At 36.2% G+C, this 21,705-nt stretch overlaps 1 protein-coding gene across 1 annotated transcript in view; it reads left to right on the top strand.

The window, feature by feature from the left end:
- Window positions 1-21,705, top strand: part of AHI1 (Abelson helper integration site 1) — a 345,247-nt gene that overhangs the window by 60,725 nt on the left and 262,817 nt on the right. The window contains 6 exon segments of the mRNA XM_042782719.1: window positions 593-725; window positions 4,897-5,020; window positions 12,079-12,308; window positions 13,868-13,974; window positions 18,159-18,277; window positions 20,851-20,981. Coding sequence (XP_042638653.1) covers window positions 593-725; window positions 4,897-5,020; window positions 12,079-12,308; window positions 13,868-13,974; window positions 18,159-18,277; window positions 20,851-20,981 — 844 coding nt within the window.

Raw genomic sequence — 21,705 nt, 5'->3', positions numbered from 1 at the left:
CACATCTACATGTCACCACAGTAGGACAAACTGACAGACAAGTTTGTCCTGCTGTTGGAGACCTCTCGTATCCCCCCCACCTGGGTCCCTGTGGCTGACTGTTCCTCTGTCTGGCTTCCTGTCTTTTAATCCCCTATAGTGGCCCTATAGGACATTTATGGTCTTGGAACACTTTGTGGCCTTAGCAAAAATGATTTATTAGTGGCTATCATGGACTAGGGATGTGGCATGCATTCTTTTTCTCTCACTTTATAAAACCAATGTGACAGTGACAGCTTTAGAGTATCAGATATTCAAATCATTTTTCCATACCTATTTTGGGTGAATTAAGAGATAATGTAGGGAACTCTAGTGGCATAGTGCTTAAGGCATTTGTAGACCTAGAAAACATATTCACTTAATTGTATGGCAGACTGATTCTTTATTTAGAAAGTAATTACCTATGTTTTTTTATAACATTTCCTTTCTTAATTTTCCTCTGCATCACAGTAAAGGGACCTTTTGGAAAAGCCACTATAAGAACTTGAAATTAACAAATGACATTTGCATTTTAATGTGTCCTGATTTATATTTTTAAATATGTGTTTTATAGGCTTGCCATATCCCAAACAAACACCTCTTTTCCCTAAATGCAAGAGAGCGAGGATGTTTCTCTCTGACTTTCTCCCATAACGGAAGAGTATTAGCAGCAGCCTGTGCCAGCAGGGATGGCTATCCAGTTATCTGTAAGTGTCAGTCCTGTCTGTTCAATGCCATTGCCATCTATGTGGAACACATTCTTTGGTTTTTAAAGTCCATTGCGATCTTAATTTGAGTCAGCCTCAGACCTACTGAATTAAAGGACATAGATTGATTAAAGTCAAGTAACAGTTTTTTTATTCTAATGTTGTATTTGTACTGTAGCATTTCCGAAATGTTCAAATGAAGGGTGCTAAATTTATTAACATGATGGAACATTTTTATATAAGCGTTTCTGTTTTAAATACTAAAATTTAGGCATGTGAAGGATTAATAAATTTCATGGGGATTATTAGTCCGATGTGGTCAGTTGATTTCAGTGGTAATTTGGATTAGAAAACCCACAGATTCGTTAGGTGGCAGAACACTGGGATATTTATTGGCTTAGGAGTTGGGTAAAGAAGTCAGTAGAGAAAGGAAAACCCCCTCTCTCAACTTGCCTTTGAAAAATACAGGAAACTTATGTTACAAAGAATTGTTTCTGTCACTTTAGGGTTTTTTTTTGTTTGTTTGTTTAAATGTGCATTGACATGCTCTTCTGGAATAGAAGCATTACTCACCCTTACTTTTTGCTCAGTAATGAAAACCAACTCAGGTCAGAAAGAATAACCAGATCTTCATGGACATCTGCCCTGAACAGGCAATTGTATTGAACTTTCCTCAGCTTCACACAACTTGTTATTCTTTGGCTAATTCACTTTTTGAATTTCAGTGGAAACTCTTTTGACTCAATTGACTTGATTGCCATCTAGTAAATAAATATGCCTCCTCCTGAAGTAATGATAGCTTTAAAAATACATACTGAGTTCTTTGTGTAGTTTGATTACAACTATAATATTTTAAAGATTCACCAAAATCCATGCATAGGGAAAAAAAAAAAATCTTAAGAAATAAGCCCCAAAATATGAATAATGGTATCTTTATTCATGTAAGTATGAATAAATGGTAGAAGAATTATTTTCATTCTATTTTCCATATTTTCTGTGATTAATGTGTTACTTTATGATCAACAAAAATAAGCTTGTTCAAAATGCTAAATAGATTTAGATACACTTATGATTTAAATCACAAGCAATAAAATAGAATATAAATTCATGAAACTTGTTGGGTGGCTATCCAATAAATTTACTTGTGTTACCTTGTTACTAGTGTTAAAAACAAAAAAAACAGGAGCTCTGTGGTGCAGTGTTTGAGGCATTCGCCTGGGAACCAAAAAGTCAGTAGTTTGAACCCACCACCCGCTCCGTGGGAGAAAGATGATAGTCTGCTTCCATAATGATTTATAGCCTCGGAAACCTGGTAGGGTTGCTATGAACTGGGATCAACTCGATGGCACTGAGTTGAGTGAGTGTTTAAGAAAAAAGAATTGCACTATAATCACTGTGATGCTATACTTTATGGTAGCAAATTTACTCTCCCAAGTATGTATTGGCTAATAGCAAGGAGCCCTGGTATCACAGTAGTTAAAGCATTTGGCTGCTAACCAAACGTTCAGCAGTTTGAACCCACTAGTTGCTCTATGGGAGAAAGATGTGAGGCAGTCTGCTTCTGTAAAGATTTATGCCTCAGAAATGCTATGGGCAGTTCCATTCTGTCCTATAGGGTCACTATGAGTTGGAATTGGGGGGACGGGGGTTGGGCAGGATTTTATTTGCTAGGGTTTTGTTGGAGATTTTTACGTCTACATGTATAAGGGATACTGATTCGTAATTGTGTTTTTTGTGACATCTTGGTTTGGGTATCAGATAGAATGAGTTGGGAAGTGTTCCCTTCTCGTCTACATTTTTTGGCAATTATTTATAAAGAATCAATATGAATTATTTAAACATTCAGTAGAATTCGCTGGTGAAGCCATCTGACCTGGGCTCTTCTTTTGGAAAATTTTTTATTACTAAGTTAGTCTCTTTGTCATAGTTCTATTTAGATTTACTATTTCTCATTGAGTACTTTTGGTAGTTAGTGTCTTTCTAAAAATTTGTCCATTTCTTCTAGGCTATCTAATTGTTGGCATATGGTTGTTCATAATGCCAAAACCAGAAGCCAAACCCTTTGCCATCGAGTTGGTTCCGACTTATTACTGCCCCATAAGGTTTCCAGGGGTATAATCTTTACAGAATCAAACTGCCTCATCTTTCTCCTGTAGAGCAGCTGGTGGTTTCAAGCCACTGACCTTTAAGTTAGCAGCTGAGCACATAACCATTATGTCATCAGGGCCCCTTATTGTTCATAATAACACAAAACCCACTGCCATCAAGTTGATTCTGACTCATAGTTACCCCCACTGGGTTTCCAAGGCTATAAATCTTTACAGAAGTAGATTGCTTCATCTTCCTTCCACAGAGCAGCTGATGGATTTGAACTGCCGACATTCTGGTTAGCAGCCAGATGCCTTACCCACTATACCACCAGCAAGTTAATGCAATTTTTTTTTTAACACTAGTAACAAGGTAACACTAGTAAATTTATAAAATTAAAATTTAAAATTATTAAAATTTAATAAATGTTATTTATTTAATGAGAGTTGTTAATATAAAACCCAAATCTACTGCCATTGATTCGATTCTAACTCATAGCAACCCCAATCGAGTTTCTGAGGTGGTAAATCTTTACAGAAGTAGGTTGGCCCTATCATCCTTCTGCAGAGTGGCTGGTGAGTTTGAACCACCAACTTTCTGGTTAGCAGTCCAATTCCTTAGGCACTGTGCCAAATAGTCCCTTATAATCCTTTTTATTTTGATAAAGTTATCATTGATGCTTACTCTTTCATTCTTGGTATTCGTAAATTTGAGTCTTCTCTCTTTTATTCTTGGTCAGTGTAGCTAAAAGTTTGTCAGTTTATCGTAAACATTTTTCTTTTTTTATTCTAGATATCTCTCATTTTCACTCTAATCTTATTTCTTTTGCTGAATTTGGATTTATTTACTTATTTATTTTCCCCTTAGTATCTTAAAGTTGAAAGGCAGGAAAAGTATGTGAGGTGTTTCTTCTTTTTTAATAGAGGCATTTACAACAGATCTTCAGAAGTCCTTAATTGCTATCTGAAGGTGCTTCTAGAATGCTTAGTATTTTAAAGGAAAACTATTTCACCACTAGGAGCTCTGGTAGCGTAGTGCCTAAGGCACTTAACTGCTAACCAGAAGTCTGGCAGTTCAAACCCACCAGCCACTCCTTGGAAGGAAGATGGGGCAATCCACTTAACTGCTAACCAGAAGTCTGGCGGTTCAAACCTACCAGCCACTCCTCGGAAGGAAGATGGGGCAATCTACTTCCATAGTGATACTGCCTCAGAAACCCAAGGAGGGGTCGCTGTAGTCCGACTCGATGGCATATAACAACAACATTTCACCACTAGGTGGGAGTAAAGACCTGTAAACTTTGTAGGTCTATATTACAGTTTTCTTAGATCTCATTGTATTTGTAACATTGAGTAATAATACCATAGTGCTTTGTCTGTCAAATTCTGTATCTTTTGATTCACTTAATACCTGTAGTTTCAATATTACATTTTTTTCTTGGAAGTCCTACAATTTAAATTTCTCATTATTTAACATTTAAACTTTTGATTGAAATTTAATTGGCTTTCAGATAAAATAAAACAGTAAAACTTGTAAAAGCTAGAACTTGTGTAAGGCAGAAATCTGTTAGAGAACGTGAACTCAGGTATTTTCCGTTAAAACAGGCATTAGGGAAGCAGTTAGACTGTGTCCTCTCAAAGGCAGAGAACTCGTAAGAATCAGAAAAACAAGGTACTCCTATCGAGTTCCAGGTCTCACAGGTTTCAGTGTATTTTAATCATGAAAGCTAAGTGCAAAGCCCAAATTATAGAATATTTCAAGTTAATGCAATTTTAAATATTTATTCTTTGATGAATACCTTGACTATGGCAGATTCATAGGAGAATTACTTTGATGAGATGAGAATAATTTTTAGTTACAGCATATTATAAAATTTTTTGTGTGCAGATTCCTGCATCTAAAGTATATGAAAAAAAAATTCTTAGGTAGATTCTGAAATTTTGATTGTACTACATTATCTTTGATGGTAATTTTCTTATAGATAACTCTCATCTTACGTCCAAGTTAGTGTAAATTAAGATTTTGTGTATTGTTGCATTAAGAATTATCTGGAACCCTACTAATTTCTAAGTGTTTTCATTAGTATACGAAATCCCTTCTGGACGCTTCATGAGGGAATTGTGTGGCCATCTCAATATCATTTATGATCTTTGCTGGTCAAACGATGATCGCTATATCCTTACTGCGTCATCTGATGGCACTGCCAGGTTAGTATACTTCAGAATTGCTTATCGTGTACTGTTGCCATCAAGAAAAGCAAAGAGAAGATAAATTGAGTGTCCTTAACTTTAGTCACGTTTTACATATCAAAGCATTGTCTACATACGCATCATACAGACTGACTGATTATGTAAGCAGTTATGAAAAATTTTCTTGAATATACTTTTCTTAAATATATTTTATATATGTAATGTATAACATTTCTAGTCCTTGGTGTCTTTGCATTCTTGTTACATAAACTGCTTTGTCAATGCTTTGTGATGAAGTTATCAATCACATAACACAAAACAAAACAAAAAAACTCACTGCCATGAGCCAATTCTGACTCATAGTGAGCTCCGCTGGGTTTCCAAAGCAGTAAATCTTTATGGAAGTAGATTGCCCCATCTTCCTTCCATGGAGTGGCTGGTGGGATTGAACCACCAACCTCCTGGTTAGCAGTCAGATGCCTTAAGCATCCTATCCACCAGAGCGCCTTATCAATAACATAACTGAAGTTTTTTTCTAGAACATAAGCTCTTTGGCAGCATGAATTCTGCCCTCATTGGTAGCTTGATGCAGAAGCTGGAGCACAGTGTCCCTCAGTACTTAGCTGAAGGGTAAATAAATGACCATTGCATATTATGGTTTGAGAGCTTTATAGATTGTTGAATATTTGCATTTTCAGAATATTAGTATTAAAATAATTATTGTTGTTGTTGTTATGTGCCATCGAGTCGGCCCCGACTCATAGCGACCCCTCCTTGGGTTTCCGAGGCAGTATCACTACGGAAGTAGGATTGCCCAACCTTCCTTCCGAGGAGTGGTTGGTGTTAAAATAATTAAGTCTCTTAATTTAGAAGTTTTATAATAAAACATTTGAAAAGTTACTTCTTAAAATTTCATTTATACTCTTTTAGCTGCTTATTCTACCTTGTATGTGTTCTGAAAATACTGTAGACAGTTCTTCACAATGCTTTTTTATTTGCCACTTAATTTGATTCTAAAAATTCTTAGGTATACACACACCGTTCTCTCTGCAGAGTAGGAAACTGGCACTTAGAGCAGGTGGACATCCTCTCTAACTTCACTCTCATTTACTCCATCTGCTTCCTGCTCTTTTGACATGTGAAGACTTCTAGTGTCTGGACCTCTTTTTCAATTTTTCTCAGCCCTTTTCTCATTTTGAAATGTCTGGTTGATCGTGATGTTATTGCTTTTTAGTTCATATTTAAATGAAAAAGATGGCACTTAGTTCACTTCCCTGTCTATCCAGCTGCAGACTTACTGTTAATCACTTCTAAACAGAATCCTCAAGAGCCTGGCTGCTGGGTTGGTTCTTCCAGTACAACCGTCCTGTCATATGCAGGCAATGCTAGAGAAATACACATGGCCTGATTACAGACATGTGAGTCTCAAAGTCACCTGAGCTCTCCTCTCTGCTGAGCATTCCTTTTACTTACCTTTCATCAGTTTCTTTTTCTCATTCCACTGGCAGCATGTCTAAACCTTACCAACCATCAAGTCCTCTATACCAAATCCCAGTTGTGCTGCTTTCATTAGATTGCTACCTTCATGTAATCTAGCCAGACATGGATTTCCTGTGTTTTCCTCCTAATGTTTATTTCAACCATCTTTGTCTCTGTCTACTTCTCTTAATTAAGAAGCATGGAGACTCCTTTACGGCTAAGCTTTGACCTGAGCCTTGACACAGCCCCTTCCCTTATAAAATTCTGTGACATCTATTATGTCCTACCCCTCTTACTTCCTCAATATCTTTCTTTCTGTTGGCCTTTCCCCCTCATCTTAGAAACATACTCAAATCTCTCTTTCTTAAAAAATGTTTTTTTCCTACTTTCCCTGCCTTTCAGGCAACCACATTTTATTCCTTTTTCTAATATCAGGAACATTCCATAACATCGTTTCTACTTCCACCCAGTGAGTCTGGCTTTCACTGTCACCATGCTGTGTGGACTACTTTCTTCAAGAGGTCAGCAATTTCTATTTTCAAATTCATTGGCCAGCTTTAGTCCTTATTCTGTTTGCCTTCATTGCAGTAATTTATTTTTGCCCTATCTTTCAATCCATAATCTATGTTGTCATGAATTCCCTTGTTTCCCTCTTATGACTAGGGCCACTCTTATTTATGTTCTTTCTCTACTTCCTTTTCCTCTGCTTATTCTCTATACATGTGAATGCATAGGACCCTTTACTTGACAGACGTCTGGATTTGTATCCTTTCCACTGTTTCTCTTATTTTCTTCCCTGACTTTGAATCTTACTTAATTACTTCCAGTTTCCACCTCTTTTCTGAGTTTCTATTATACATTTCCACCTAGATGCTCAGGATACTCAAATCTAAAACCAAACTTATCGACTGCCCCAAATGTTTCCTCCTTTAGTCCTCTTATAATATGTGTGTGTGTGCGTGCACATGTGTGTATACAGTCATGCACCATATAACTTCCATTCAGACAATGTCTGACCCCAGATATATCCGTGGTCCCATAAGATTATAATAGAGTTTAGAAATACTGATCAGAGAATGGGACTTAGGGAGTTCAACAGCTTCCCACATGCAACACAATATCGCATGTCTCCTGTATACAGAGAGATTGTGCTGCCAAGGCATATAATGATATAGTCTGTATATAACCTAAAATACATGTTTTCATAGTCATAATAAATACCTGTTATTGGCTTATGTATGTACTCTACTGTACTTTCTTCTAAAAAGTTTGCTTTATAATAGTGTATGCTTCAACTTAGGCAGCAGCACCCAATCTCATGTCCTGTGCTTCTCTTGAATGTTTGTAGCATTGTCTGTTTAATTTTCTTTCAAAAATATTACATGAGTTACATGATGGCTCCCCAACACAACAAAACCACTGCTAGTGATAGCACACTATCAGCCACAGGGAAATAGATTTGCTCAGTCTTCCTTCTAAGGAGTGGGTGAGTGAGTAAACAACACAAAGGTGGAAAATAAGTGAAGCTGTTGTTCACAATTTAGGAACATCACATTCAACAGGTCATGATCTTCAGAGAAAACAGTCTTGGCTCCATTGAAGGCTACAAGATTAATAAAATGTGTGAGGGAACTGTATCACCCGTGAAGAAATGTCTAATGATGTGGAGTGAGGAGCAAACACAGAAGCTGATCCCTCAGCATGCTGATGATCTCTGCCAAGGCACAAAGCTTACTCAGAATGAAAAGCAGGACCAGACTACACTATGGTGTATGCACAATGTTCAAATCCCATAATAACCTATTTCATAGAATGTATTGTAGACTTGGATCCACAATCAATGCCAATGGAGGCAGCAGTCAAGAAATCAAATAACGGATGGCAATGGGCAAATATGCTGCAAATGACCTCTTTAAAATGTTAAAGAGCAAATATGTCACTTTGAGAACTAAGATGTGCCTCCTCCAAGCCATGATATTTTCAGTTGCCTCATATGCATGTGAAAGCCAGACAATGAATAAGGAAGGCCAAAGAAGAATTGATGCTTTGAATTATGGTGTTGTCACAGAATATTGAATGTACCATGGCCTGCCAGAAGAATGGACAAATCTGTCTTGGAAGAAGTACAGTTGAAGTGCTCCTTAGAAGCAGGGACAGTGAGACCATCTCCTGTACTTTGTTCGTGTTACCAGGAGGGGCCAGCCCCTGGAGAAGGACATCATGCTCAGTAAAGTGGAGGGTCAGCAACAAAGAAGACCCTCAACAGGATGAAATGGCACAATGGCTGTAACAGTGAACCCAAGCATAGGAACAATTGTGAGAATGACACAGGACTGGGCAGGATTTCCTTCTGTTGCACACGTGATTGCTGTGAGTCGGAACTGACTCGGGCATCTAACAGCAGCACCATGGCTATTAAGTAATGCTTTTGTAATGTCATTCTAATCCACTCTGTCTCCCAAGCTGGGAACTTAGAGCAATGTTCTTGTCTTCCCATTTTCCCAACATTCCTTCCCACATCTAACTAGCTCTGGAGCCAGTCAATTCTCCCTTCTAAGACTCACCATTTGATCACACTCTCTCCTGCTGGTGCCTTAGTATCTCTTGCTAAAACGTTGGTACTAAACTTTCACAATGTTTGATCTCTACCTCCTCCCTCTCTGCTATGCCTCAATTACCTTTCCAAAACCATCTTTCATAGTGCTTTGATTAGAAAAATTGTTTGATTACCCACTGCCCATTGGAAAGTATCCCAGTTCCTTAGCATGGCTTAACAGGGGTGACCCTCATTGACCTCACCTCCTTTGCAGCTTTGTGCTTCCCTGGTACCCCTTCCTCTTCCACACAATCTTTTGAAACACCTTTCAGCATCTTACCTTCGTGAGCATCTCTGTACTGTTTTGCTTACCCTTCCAATGCTGCTTCTACCCTTCCTAACTCACTCATTCAACACATGTTAAGTGCCTTTTTTGAGCTATAGTGTGTTCCTAGCCATCTTTTTAAATCGAGCTCAGATTTTACTATTTCTTGAAGCCACCTTGGATTTCCCAATAAAACATACCCATTATAATATATGAGCTCTGGTGGCATAGTGCCTAAGGCACTTGATTGCTAACCAAACTATTGGTAGTTCAAACCTACCAGCCACTCCTCAGAAAGAAGGTTGGGCAATCTACTTCTGTAGTGATACCACCTTGAAAACCCAAGAAGGGGTCCCTGTGAGTTGGATCTGACTTCACAGCAGTGCATACAGTAAGCTTACATTTTTCTTATGTAGCTTTGTAATTTATATTAAGATCTATTACATCATTAAAAAAATACCAGAGTTAAAGCATTAACTGAGTAAACAGTGAAGAATTGTTGCTAGCACCAAAAAAGGAATGAGATTTTAAAACAGAAAGAATACTTGTAATGAATCAACCAAAGTCAGAAGAAAACAGTCTGCCCAAAGGTGACAGGAGTGTGAATTCCTGCTCATGTTTTCATCTCTGTCTGTCTTCCTCAGGATCACTGTCACGTGTTTTTCAGTGTCATCTAGTAACTGTTTCCTACTCATTAGCTCCCTGCCCCGTGGATTTAGCCTAAATCCCCTTCCTGGTCATTGTTAGGATGATCTGTGTTTTTCTCAGGTCAGCAGCTCCTAATAGAATCAGAAAGGTTTGCCATGTGTACTGGCTCCCAAATCGGCCATGTGACTGATGGAGGTGTACTTCCTGTTTATAAATACTGTTGTAAATTTGGTCTGTGTTTTGGATATGTTTTAGTTTTTTTCTTTCCTAGTTTTCATAATTGTGTGTGTGTGTGTGTGTGTGTTCCTCTAGTCCTTACAGGTTTATGTTTCCTTATAGTCTTCACTGTCTGTGATCAACCTGCTTTTTCCCTAAACTCATTAATGTATTCCTTAGGAGTTTGGAGGCACTCTGGTGGCATAGTAGTTAAGGGCATTCAGCTGCTAACCAAAAGGTCAGTGGTTTGAACCAACCAGCTGCTCCACAGGAGAGAGATGAGACAGTCTGCTTCCATAAAAATTTACAGCCTTGGAAACCCCAAGGAGGCAGTTCTACTCTATCCTTTAGGGTGGCTGTAAGTCAGAATCACCTTTGGCAGTGGGTTTGGTTTTGATTTTGGGAGGATCTTGGATCCTATCAGGGCTTGGATGACTAAAGCTATCATTGATACCAGTTTAATTTTTATACCAAAAACTTCAGTTTGATTAAAAAATATTAAGTTTATTTTAATCACATTAACAAATTTTGAAGATATGGTTGCTTCATTTTTACCTGTCATGCAGTATACCAAATATGCTGCTAAGTTTTATTAGCAAGCAGCTGAAATTTTTAACTTTTTAATATCTTCTTTATAGTCTCTCTAAATTCGTGATTTTTTTTTCTTTCTAGTCAGTACCATATTTTATGTAGCATATGTTCATTGAAAGTGTTACATGGTGAGAATGTTTGTGCAGTGACACACGTGCTTTTTTACATGAAAACATGGTCTTTCACTTCCCTCATTATTAGTTTGGATTCTTAGTAATTAAAGACCATATCCTGTATTTTAAGCAGCTGCTGAGAAAACTCATAGAATGCTGTTCTTTATTAGCAACTGTGGTTTATTTCTGTCTTTTATTGATAATTTTGAAAAGGCATTAAGTTGCTGTAGTTCTTAGTAAATAAAAGGATGAATTCTAAAGCACTTCCTCATGTTAAACATTAATGTATTCTTCTCGTTATAACAGTTTAACCAAACATTTTTTTTAAATCAGATATTTCATTCATATAACACCTGTCTATTGCTAGAATTTGCTTGTTTGTATACATTGACTGGAAATGCTAAGTATCCAAAAGAGCTGTTTAACCCTTAGAGTTTACTGTTGTGTCAAGATTGTACAAGTTACAATAACCTTAATTAAAAAAAAAAAAAAAAATCAGCCATTACTAGAGAAAGAGATGTGAGAGTGTTAAATTTAATAGAAAAGTTCAGTGTATGATAGTTTGTTTTCTATCATCTTACAATTATTTGAATCTTACTTTACTTGAGAATGCATATAGACATTCAAGTGGCTTTTAAGCCTTTGAGATCTTATGGTTATTTTCTGCTCTTTGAAATTACAAATGCAAACTTTAATAGACTATCCTGTGCTGTGAACCCCACTAGTAAACACTTTGCAAAGAGTATACACAACCCAAATTGGAAGTCATTAAAATTTCTCCTTATATTATATATATATATTGTGTTCAGTGCAGTATTTTACTAACTATTTGATATGTGTGTAATCAATATTGAAAATAGTTAAATATATCCAAATACAAATAAGGTTTTCATTTTTCAGAATATAGATTAAATTAGTGAACAAATTAACCATTAGGGTTGATAATAACTTTAAAAAATATTTTTGTCAAAATGAGAAGAATTCTACCCATGAAATATGTGGTTATCTTATTTTTTATTGTTATAAAATTTTGCTTGGTCATTTCACTCATATAACACCTGTCTATTGCTAGATTATTGGTTATTGTCACTTATATACTTGAGGCCCAGTGGCTACCTTGGTTCTTAAGGATTTTCAGAGTAATATGTAACTTTTTTGTCTTTTCTAGAGTATGGAAAAATGAAACAAACAATACCAGCACTTTCAGAGTTTTACCTCATCCTTCCTTTGTTTACACGGCTAAATTCCATCCGGCTGTAAAAGAGCTAGTGGTTACAGGATGTTATGATTCTGTAATACGGATATGGAGAGTTGATATGACAGAGAATCCTGCCACATTGATACGACAGTTTGACACCCACAAGAGTTTTATCAACTCTCTCTGTTTTGATACTGAAGGTATGTTAGATAATATGCTTTAAATGTAGGCTAGTTGAATGAAGATTTTATTATTGTGCATTTATTAGGATAGCAATTATTTACTTGAGAGATTTTGTGTATTGATGGTTGTTTGGCATATTTAGATTCACCCTTGTTTTGTCGGTCACATGGTAAACCCAGGGTATACATTAGGTAACTCAGAATCTGTTTTCTTTATAGTTAGTAATTCTTAAACATTTAGATCCCCTTAATCATTGCTATAAGCAGCAAATCTCATAAATATGTTTCACGGGATTGGTGTTTATCATCTTAGATTTTTTTAAAAGGGCTTTTTAAGTTAAAGAGTAAAAATGAGGAGATAAGGGGAAAATACCAAAGCAATATTGAAAATTTTTATTTAAATTGAAGCAACAGCATTTAAAAGAACTTTAGAAAAAAAGAGAGAGAAAAACTTGGATTTATTTATTTAAAGGTTTCTCTTGGTATATCAATAATAGATGATACTGTTTTGCAAATATAAAAACAGATCATTTTATTAGCTTAAAGAATAAATCAATTTATAACATATTTGTCAGTTTTTACATTATTTCAGGTAATGTGGGCTATTTGGGCTACAGCTGTTGTTAGTAGGGAATCCAGATCAAAATGAAACCTTCTGATACATGCAGTTCAAGTCCAGATGCTAGTCAATTGCAGTACATTCAGAAAAGGTCAGTCGAGGACGGGAAGATGTTTGAGAATACTGTCGTAATACCAAGTAGAAATTCTCAGACTGTAAAAGAGAGATGGGGAATATCTTCACTTATTTGATTGTAAGATACCCAATTGTGAATAAAGAAGAAAGCCTCCTATATTACTCCAGTAGATAGAGGTGAGAGCTACAGAAGACAGATTTTCTTTGCTCAGAATTAGAAAGAACGTTCTCATACAGAGAATGCTTCATCAGTGGAATGGTCTGCTTTGCAAAATGTTAAATTCACAATTTATTAACAACCATCTATTAGTGAAAAGATGTTTCTGAATGGGTATGAAGTTGGACTTGGTGATCTCTGATGTCCTGTCCAGCTGTAAGATGGTTTAGCTCTAAGAATTAATGTTATTTTGGAACACCTATTATTTATTTATTTTATCTTCTGATTATTTATTGAGTTCCTACTGGATGTTAGGCATTATGTTACCAGTATATAATACAGATGTTTTTCCAAGAATATAAAGTAGATTATATTGCCTAATGAAGACAAGGGATGCAGGTATATATTGGATTAATCAGATAATTTCTTTGACTTTGGAATATGAGCCATATAGACATGGACTGAGATGCTCATTTCTTTTGTATTCAAATCCAGGTTACGTGGCAAAGGGGAATAAATAATCATAAATAATTCAAGAGAGTGACCAATTAATTTAAAGATAATTGAGACTTGAATATAAATTATGTTTGTAGTTTGTTTTAAAACTGAAATACCTTTTAGTAGCCCTTCAGTTCTTTGACTGTTTTTCTGGGATGTAGTTTCCTAACTTCATGTTATTTGCTTCTCATTCTGTGCAACATTCACGAATGAGTATTTTTCAAATAGGTCATCACATGTATTCAGGAGACTGCACAGGGGTGATAATTGTTTGGGATACCTGTGTCAAAGTGAACGATGTGCAGCATTCAGTGCGTAACTGGAGTGTCAATAAGGTAAAAAGTTGTACTTCATATTTTGGTATTTCACTAGAGAAATTGAAAAATGACCTTAAAATCATGTCAGGAAATTCTGGTCTCTCTTTAAGAAAATAAAATAACAACGGTTTTCTCAGTCGCTGAAAAGTCAGTTGTCAGGTCTTCCTGGTTACTTATAAACCTGAGGGATTGGCAAGGCTCCAAAGGCACCAGTTCTAATTATTTGAGAATATAATGCAGAGTTTATTGTTTGTTATAAAAAGAATGTGTTTATTTACTATAATATAGTAACTGATATGTTTTGTAACTTACTGAAAATTTTCTTCATTTTGATCAAGCTTTGCCTTCATTTTTTGAGCTCTGATCTGTACTGTGGTGTTCAGTGATCCATTAGATGAAAGTTATGCTGAAAATGAGGTGTATGTTATATTACTGTCTGTGAGTAATAACACTTTCTGCTCTTCATATCCTTTTTCTTCAATGAATAACATCTCTGTAAAATTTCTGTGCTCAATGTTTTTTCAGCAGTGTTGTTTTTCAGAGTTAAGTAGTTACAATTGGGTTTGTTATTTAGTCACAATAATTGTTTCATTTGAAATTTGCTAAGTAGGGAGAAACAAATTAATAACCTCTTTCATTTTATGGATAAAGTGTTTTTTTATTTTTTATTGTAAGAGTTTGTTTTACATTCAACATTATGTGTACATTTAGTTTCACTCCCCATGTACCATGCCCAACCCTAACCCAGTCTCCTCCCCTCCCTGGCCAGTAACCCTCCCCTCGTGCCCCTCCTAGTTGTGCACTCCTGTTTGTCCTGCATTTCCTCCATGTGAACGTTGCCCCTCTGGTGCCCTGTGGTCATTTGCTCCAAGGGATGCATTTCCGTGGAGTATGTGGGTGCGCCACCTGGGTTAAGTGCTCTGCTTGTATATCTTGTTTACTGTTGAGCTGAGAGCCAGCCGCTGAGAGTGAGCTTTATTCCAGGCCAGAGTGTATCCTAGGACCATAGTATTGGGAGTCTCACCAGACTCCATCCGATCAGTAATTCTGGTCATTATTGATTTTTTGGATTTTGTTCCACGTTTTTCCTCCCACTCTATCCAGGATCTCCAGATTTGATCCTTTTCTGAGTGGTTGGCATTGGTAGCCAGGCACCATCTAGTTATTCTGGTCTCGAGGACTATCGTGTCCTAGGGCTGATTGCTTCCAAATGCCTTTATTTTTTATTTTATTTTATTTTTTATTTTTTGCTCTCTTCTTCACTTCTACAATAGGACACCATTAGCTGCATCTTAGATGGCCACTTGAAAGCTTTTAAGACCCTAGTTGCTACTCACCAATGTAGGATGAGGAACAAAGCTTTTTTGTATTTTGTTGTGCCAGTTGAGTCTGGTGTCCCCCAGTACTATGATCCTGAGATGCTGGATCCCTTGGATCTCTCTCTCACAGTGTCTTGAGTGTCTGTGAGGGATTACTCTATGTCTGTCTTCTGCTGGTTCTGTGAGGATTGCAGGTATTTTGTATCACTGGTGTCTGTGCAAGATTAGCCTGTGCTGAGTCTATCCCTGGTCTAGAGTATACTCCTGTTCACTGACCCCTGATCTGATCCTCTCAAGTGTTTATGTGTTTATCTGTAGCCTGGTGTTTGGTGTTAATGGTAATGCAGTATTGTGGGCACACTGGTTGGTATTAGCATCTGTCATCTATCTCCTATGTGCACAATGGATAAAGTGTTTTTAAGGTGACTTGTGTTTCGAACAATTATGATGGTGTATATTTTCTACATTTGGTTAAGAAAATAAAATGAGTCGTTAATCTTGAATTTGTTTTCTGTAAATGGGTATAGTTTCTCCATTACATGTTAAATCTGTTCTTAATTTTTCATAATAAATTATGACAATAGTTGTTCTAGCTTGAGGAAGGCATTCTAAGTGTAAAGAATTTCTGTGAACTTTAATTAAATCTATTGAGTCTATCATATCTGTTTTAAAAACAGTCTAATATATTCTATTTTTAGTTATTCTCATCTGGTCTGTCAGATGAATGAATGTTGTCTTCTTGTAACCTGATTTTATGCACTTTGCAAAAACTTGTCTAATGACTTATAAACCTGAGGGATTGGCAAGGCTCCAATGGCACCAGTTCTCATTATTTGAGAATATAATGCAGAGTTTATTGTTTGTTATAAAAAGCATGTGTTTATTTACTGTAATATAACCAGAAGACACATTTATCTTGATAATCTGCAGCTTGATGATTACTTCAGATGGTCAGCAATAAGTTAGGAAATGAGCTGGCTTGTCTTCTGAGTGGCAGAGGGTCCCAGAGTGTCACAGAGTAAGCTGGAGACTGCTTGCCTTCATCCTTGGTGCTGTTCAGCCAGCAGTGTGGGCACGGCTGTCATACTCCTTGTCTCTTAAAGGCGACACATCCATGTGCTGTTTCACACATTTCTTGGGCCAGGCCACTGGCTTCAAATCAAGGACATTTTTTTCATTCTGAGAATGAACATGATGAAGAAAAAATACGGAGAAAATCACTAATGTATCGTACAAACACTCGATCTGCCAGCAGCCTCCTCAAATTTACACCTAACACTTAACTTGTTAGGCAGTTTTGTTTTTGATTTTCCACGTTTGCATCTGTGTAAGTGTTATTCCAGTTGCTCATACCCCCAACAGTGCTTCCCTCATTCCCAAATTCTTTCAGTGCTGCTCAGTGAAATCCCCATCTGTGGTGTCAGTGTTTGACTTCTGTAACTTTAAAAAAATAGCTGACAGCAGTCTGAGTGTAAACAGCTGCAGCAGGGGCTCAGCTGCTTGTATCAGGGCTACAGCAGTATGGTAGCACACTGCTGCTAATCAACCCATCTGTGAACAGGAGACCCTGTAGGAGCAGGGAGCAGAAAGCAAAAAGGGGATCCCTGGACTGAGAGAGTTAATTCCGAATTCTGCCAACAGTCTAAAGCAGACAGACTTTCCTTTGACTATGAGGACTGTAGCTGAAGCAATTTTGCAAGTTGTCCTCTTTTTCTCAGAAATGCAAACGAGAGAATTTTGGTAATTCTTCCAGTGGAAGACTTGTGCAGGCAGGTACTTCTTCAGTGTCTAGGTCTTTCTTGACATCGTTAGTTGGGCATCTTTTATAGCTGCTTTAAGTAACTATCAACAAAATCTAAAAAACTGAAATTACAAGTTAAATTATTTCAGAATGAGATTCTGATAACTTACCTCTTCCAGGATGAATAGACGTGTATGGCTAAAGAATTTGAAATTGGGGTAGAATTTGAAAGTTAATTCTGTACTTACTTTTGAATTTATGAAAACTGGAAGCTGCAGGACTAATTGCTTCATCTATCCTTAGACCAGAGCTAAATGATGCCCAGCTCCCACTACCAACTGTTCTGACCAGGGACACAACAGATAGAATGGGAGAAAATTATATAAAACTCAGAGGTTTTTGTTGGGGGTGAGGGGAAGGCCAGGCTTATGGGACCAGTAGAGGAATCCCTGGGATACCCTTTAAGCTTTGAACTGAAACTGCTCCCAGAGGTTACCTTTCACCTAAGATTGGCTCAGAAAATAAATATCACTGGTGAGTACTGTACTACTTAAAAAAAAAAAAAAAAAAAAAATAGAAAAGTATATGAGACTAAATGGTAAACATTTACCCTAAACCTGAGATGAGAAGGTGTTGGGGGGCGGGTGTGATGTCCAGAAAAGCTAAATTAATGGAAACAGAACAACCAGAATGGATATAATGAGACTGTGATACAATGTGGAAAATGTAACCAATGTCACTAGACAATATGATAGAAATTTTAAAATGAGAACCTCATTAACTGTATAAACTTTTAACAAAAAATAAAGAAAAAAATGGAAAAAAAATCAAAGCTTTCTTCCTTATATGATGATAAACTAAAAAGTGAATGTTAGAAGATGGGTTTGTTAGAAGTGCTTCTGGTTTGGGGACTGATTAATTTTGCAAAAGTGAATATCCTACAAAAACACTAATTAAATAGGGCACTACATAGCAACAGACAATATAATTTGTGCAGATTTATTTTTAACTCTAAACTGAAGTTACTGATTGATCATCCTTTGCTAACAGTTTTACAGCCAAATTGAAAATGAATTTTAAGTTTTGCAGTAGACAAACTTTTCCACAGTGATATTTTGTAACTTTTTAAAAAATCATTTTAGGAAATTAAAGAGAGCGAGTTTAAGGGGATTCCAATAAGCTATTTGGAGGTTCATCCCAATGGAAAACGTTTGTTAATTCATACCAAAGATAGTACTTTGAGGATTATGGATCTCCGAATGTAAGTATATTCAGTATTTACAATATTTACAAAATTAAAAAAATAAAAAACGTATATGAGACCAAATGGTAAGCATTTACCCTAAACCTAAGATGAGAAGGTTTATATACATATCCATACACTAAGTAATGGATTAATTCATATTTATAAAATGCAGCAGCAGTGGTTCTCAACCACGGGCAGTTTTTCATCCCCAGGGACATCTGGCAGTGTCTGGAGACATCTTCGACTATGGCTGCAGGTATCTGGTGGTTAGAGACCATGGATACTGAGAAGCATCCTACCATTCATAGAACAGCTTCCCACAACAAAGAATCAGCTTGCTCAAGAAGTGAACGGTGCTGATGTTGAGAAACCCTAAAATGCTGTCAGTTGTTTTTAACTTTCACAATTAAAAAAAAAGAAACTTCTACCTTCATCTGTGACGGAAGTCTTTTATCTCTGTGATAACTACATGGCATAGTATGATAGCTTCCCTGGATGAGAGGGCTTTTGATGAATACAGCCTTGTTTTACTTCTTTAATTCCTAAATAAGGTACATGAGAGGGAAATATCTTTAGTAGAAGAAAAAAGCAGATTCTGGAAAGCCAGCATGGACTCCCAGTGTGCTTTGGTTTGGGTATTAAGATTCCTGTAAAACAAATGAGAGCGAGCTATTTTTTCAGACCCAATGTTATTAGCTGTTTCATTTCTAACCATTACTCTACTGAGAAAGTCAGTATGATCATCTATATTAGTTTAATTCTACAAAGACCTTTTTAGGCTTCATTGTTAAGCCCATCAATATTTAAATATTTAGGTAGAACATTTATGTTATATTCAAGACACTGGCATGAGTACTGTGGGAGAATGACAGGATTAGCACAACAGGAGTTTATAATCTAGTTGTTCACCCCTGAAATAAGACATAAAGCATTTAATTAGACTAAAGTATGACATAGTCTAAGACTGGAATTTGCTTATTCTTTTTTCTGTACATAGCCCTCATGTAGTACCTGGCAGATAGCAACCATTCAATTATGTATTTAATTTATAAATATATGATAAAAGGATTTTGTTTTTGTTTTTCATGGCTGCAGTAAATCTGACAGCTTTTAAAGGCTCTGTGGAAATGTTTGGCCTTTGAGTTTGATCTTGAAGGATTAGTAGAATTTGGACAAGAGGAGACCAAAGATGGAACTTTTTTCTATGGGATGGAAATAAAATTCAGTGTTGGGGTAATACAAGATGTATTTAGGGCAAAATGAGGTAGCCTATGTGAACATAACTTTCTTGATGAGGGGTACTGAAAGAAATGTTTAGAACTTCTGTGATTTAAGCTAGATTTCAGGAGGTCAAGCTAAGACTTTGGTTATTCTCTTTTAAGTTATATATACAGCTTATGACCATGCTGGGGCTGTAGAAAATACTGTTAAGATTCACATACTACATCTTGCACCTCGTACTGGTTGGTTAATTTTTCTGTGCCTCTCTTTCTTCATCTCTCAGGTAAGAGAGTAATATATTGAACTCATCAGGTTTTTGTGGGGATAAACTAATTAATACATGTAAAGTACTTGAGTAAAGCACATAGTAGAGGGGCCAGACATGTTTGACCCAGTAACCCCAGGTCTGGGAATTTATCTTAAGAAATCATTGTAAAACAGTGTAAGCGTACATACATAAAATTCTTCATAGAAATCATGTTCATGGTAGAGGAAAGCTGGCAACATCTTCAGTGCTGTCCAATAACAGAAGAGTGTTTAAGATACATTTAAACAATGATATAATATATACCCACTTAAAATAATAAAGTACAGTCTTTATTTTGTGACAGAGAGGGCCATTATTCATGATTTATCATTGACTGGGAAAAAAAAAAAAAAGTTACAAAGCAGTGTGTATAATAGGCTCTCTGTAAACCAGAGATGCTGATGGTACCCACTGGGCACGTAGCATGAGAGTATGCACTGTTGCTCACAAGGGAAAATGTCTAGAATGTTGTGCACCCTATTTAATAGATGATTTCAATAGTTTTTCTTCAGAAATCAACTAACTACTTATGTCATTTTAAAATTTCATCATATGGAAGGAATATAAAAATGCTATCCATTTTTTCAGAAGGAAGGTTGGGCAATCTACTTCCATAGTGATACTGCCTTGGCACCCCAAGGAAGGGTCGCTATGAGTTGGGTCTGACTTGACAGCACATAACAACAACAACATCCATTTTTTAATAACCAACTCAAATGGTACTTCCATAAAGTAATCTCTGATCTCAAACTAGAATTAATAGCTCCAAATCACTTCGTGTGTGTGTGTGTGTGTGTGTGTGTGTGTGTGTGTGTTGGGGGGTCACTTTCTACATCTGCTTTGTGTTTTCCATTGATGCGTTTCTTCCTCTCAGAAACTTCTTAAGCTCAGGGACTATCTTTTTTTATCTGCATCCATCACAGAATGTCTGCCACATAACAGATAACTCAAAATATGTTTGTTGATCTTCAATGAAGTATTTAAAAGAACCATTTTTCTGTCATCACTCTTTTAAATGTGTAAGACGGATCACATTTGTAAAATACCTTTTTGTTTACAGATTAGCAGCAAGGAAATTTGTAGGTGCTGCAAATTATCGGGAGAAGATTCATAGTACATTAACACCATGTGGCACTTTTCTCTTTGCTGGAAGTGAGGATGGTATAGTGTATGTCTGGAACCCAGAAACAGGTAAATATTTAATTAGTCATCAACAATTTTTTTTCTTTGATTTGGGTTTTTGAAGACTTGTAAAAAGTCATTTTATGGAGTGATTTTCAAGAAAATTCTTAGTTCAGATTTTCAATTATGTATTTTAAGATTAGAGGGCCAGTAAATAGACTCAACTGCATACAAGCTTATACTAAATTCATTTCTTTATTGTTTTCCTGTATTCACTGATTTAGAATTTCACATGGTAATCAGAGCTGATCCTTTAGTTACCTATAATGCGATATTGTCGATTTCAGGGAATTATTTAATGAGGATTATAATGCAAAAACAAAACATTATAAAATGAATTTGGAATATAGCTTGGTCTCCAAATGGCTAAACAACCTCTATATATTTTCATTAGAAATGAAAACATTCCTGTTAAAGATGCCTGAAACTTAAATAATTTACCTGAATTACTGCATTCAATATTTTTCCCACTAAAATAAAACAAACTCTTGACATTGAAATATTTATTTGTGCCTCATCTTTGTTTTCAAAAGAAATATAGAACTACGTGAACTTTTTTTAAGTAATAAATTGGGAGAATTTTGTCAAATTCACTTAACATTTTTTTAATTAACAGTATTTGATATAGCCTTGTTCATTCTCTTGACTTTTCCTTTAGGTACTCTTGCCCAGTTACTTAAGCCTTTTTTTATACTGATTTTGTGAGACACACCATCAAGTTACAAGTGTTCTC

This window comes from Orycteropus afer, unplaced genomic scaffold (genome assembly GCF_000298275.1).
Source record: "Orycteropus afer afer isolate SDZICR_OR568_19922 unplaced genomic scaffold, OryAfe1.0 scaffold00428, whole genome shotgun sequence".
NCBI lineage: Eukaryota > Metazoa > Chordata > Mammalia > Tubulidentata > Orycteropodidae > Orycteropus > Orycteropus afer.
Note: the sequence above shows the minus strand (reverse complement) of the source record. Positions and strands in the feature narration are given on the sequence as shown.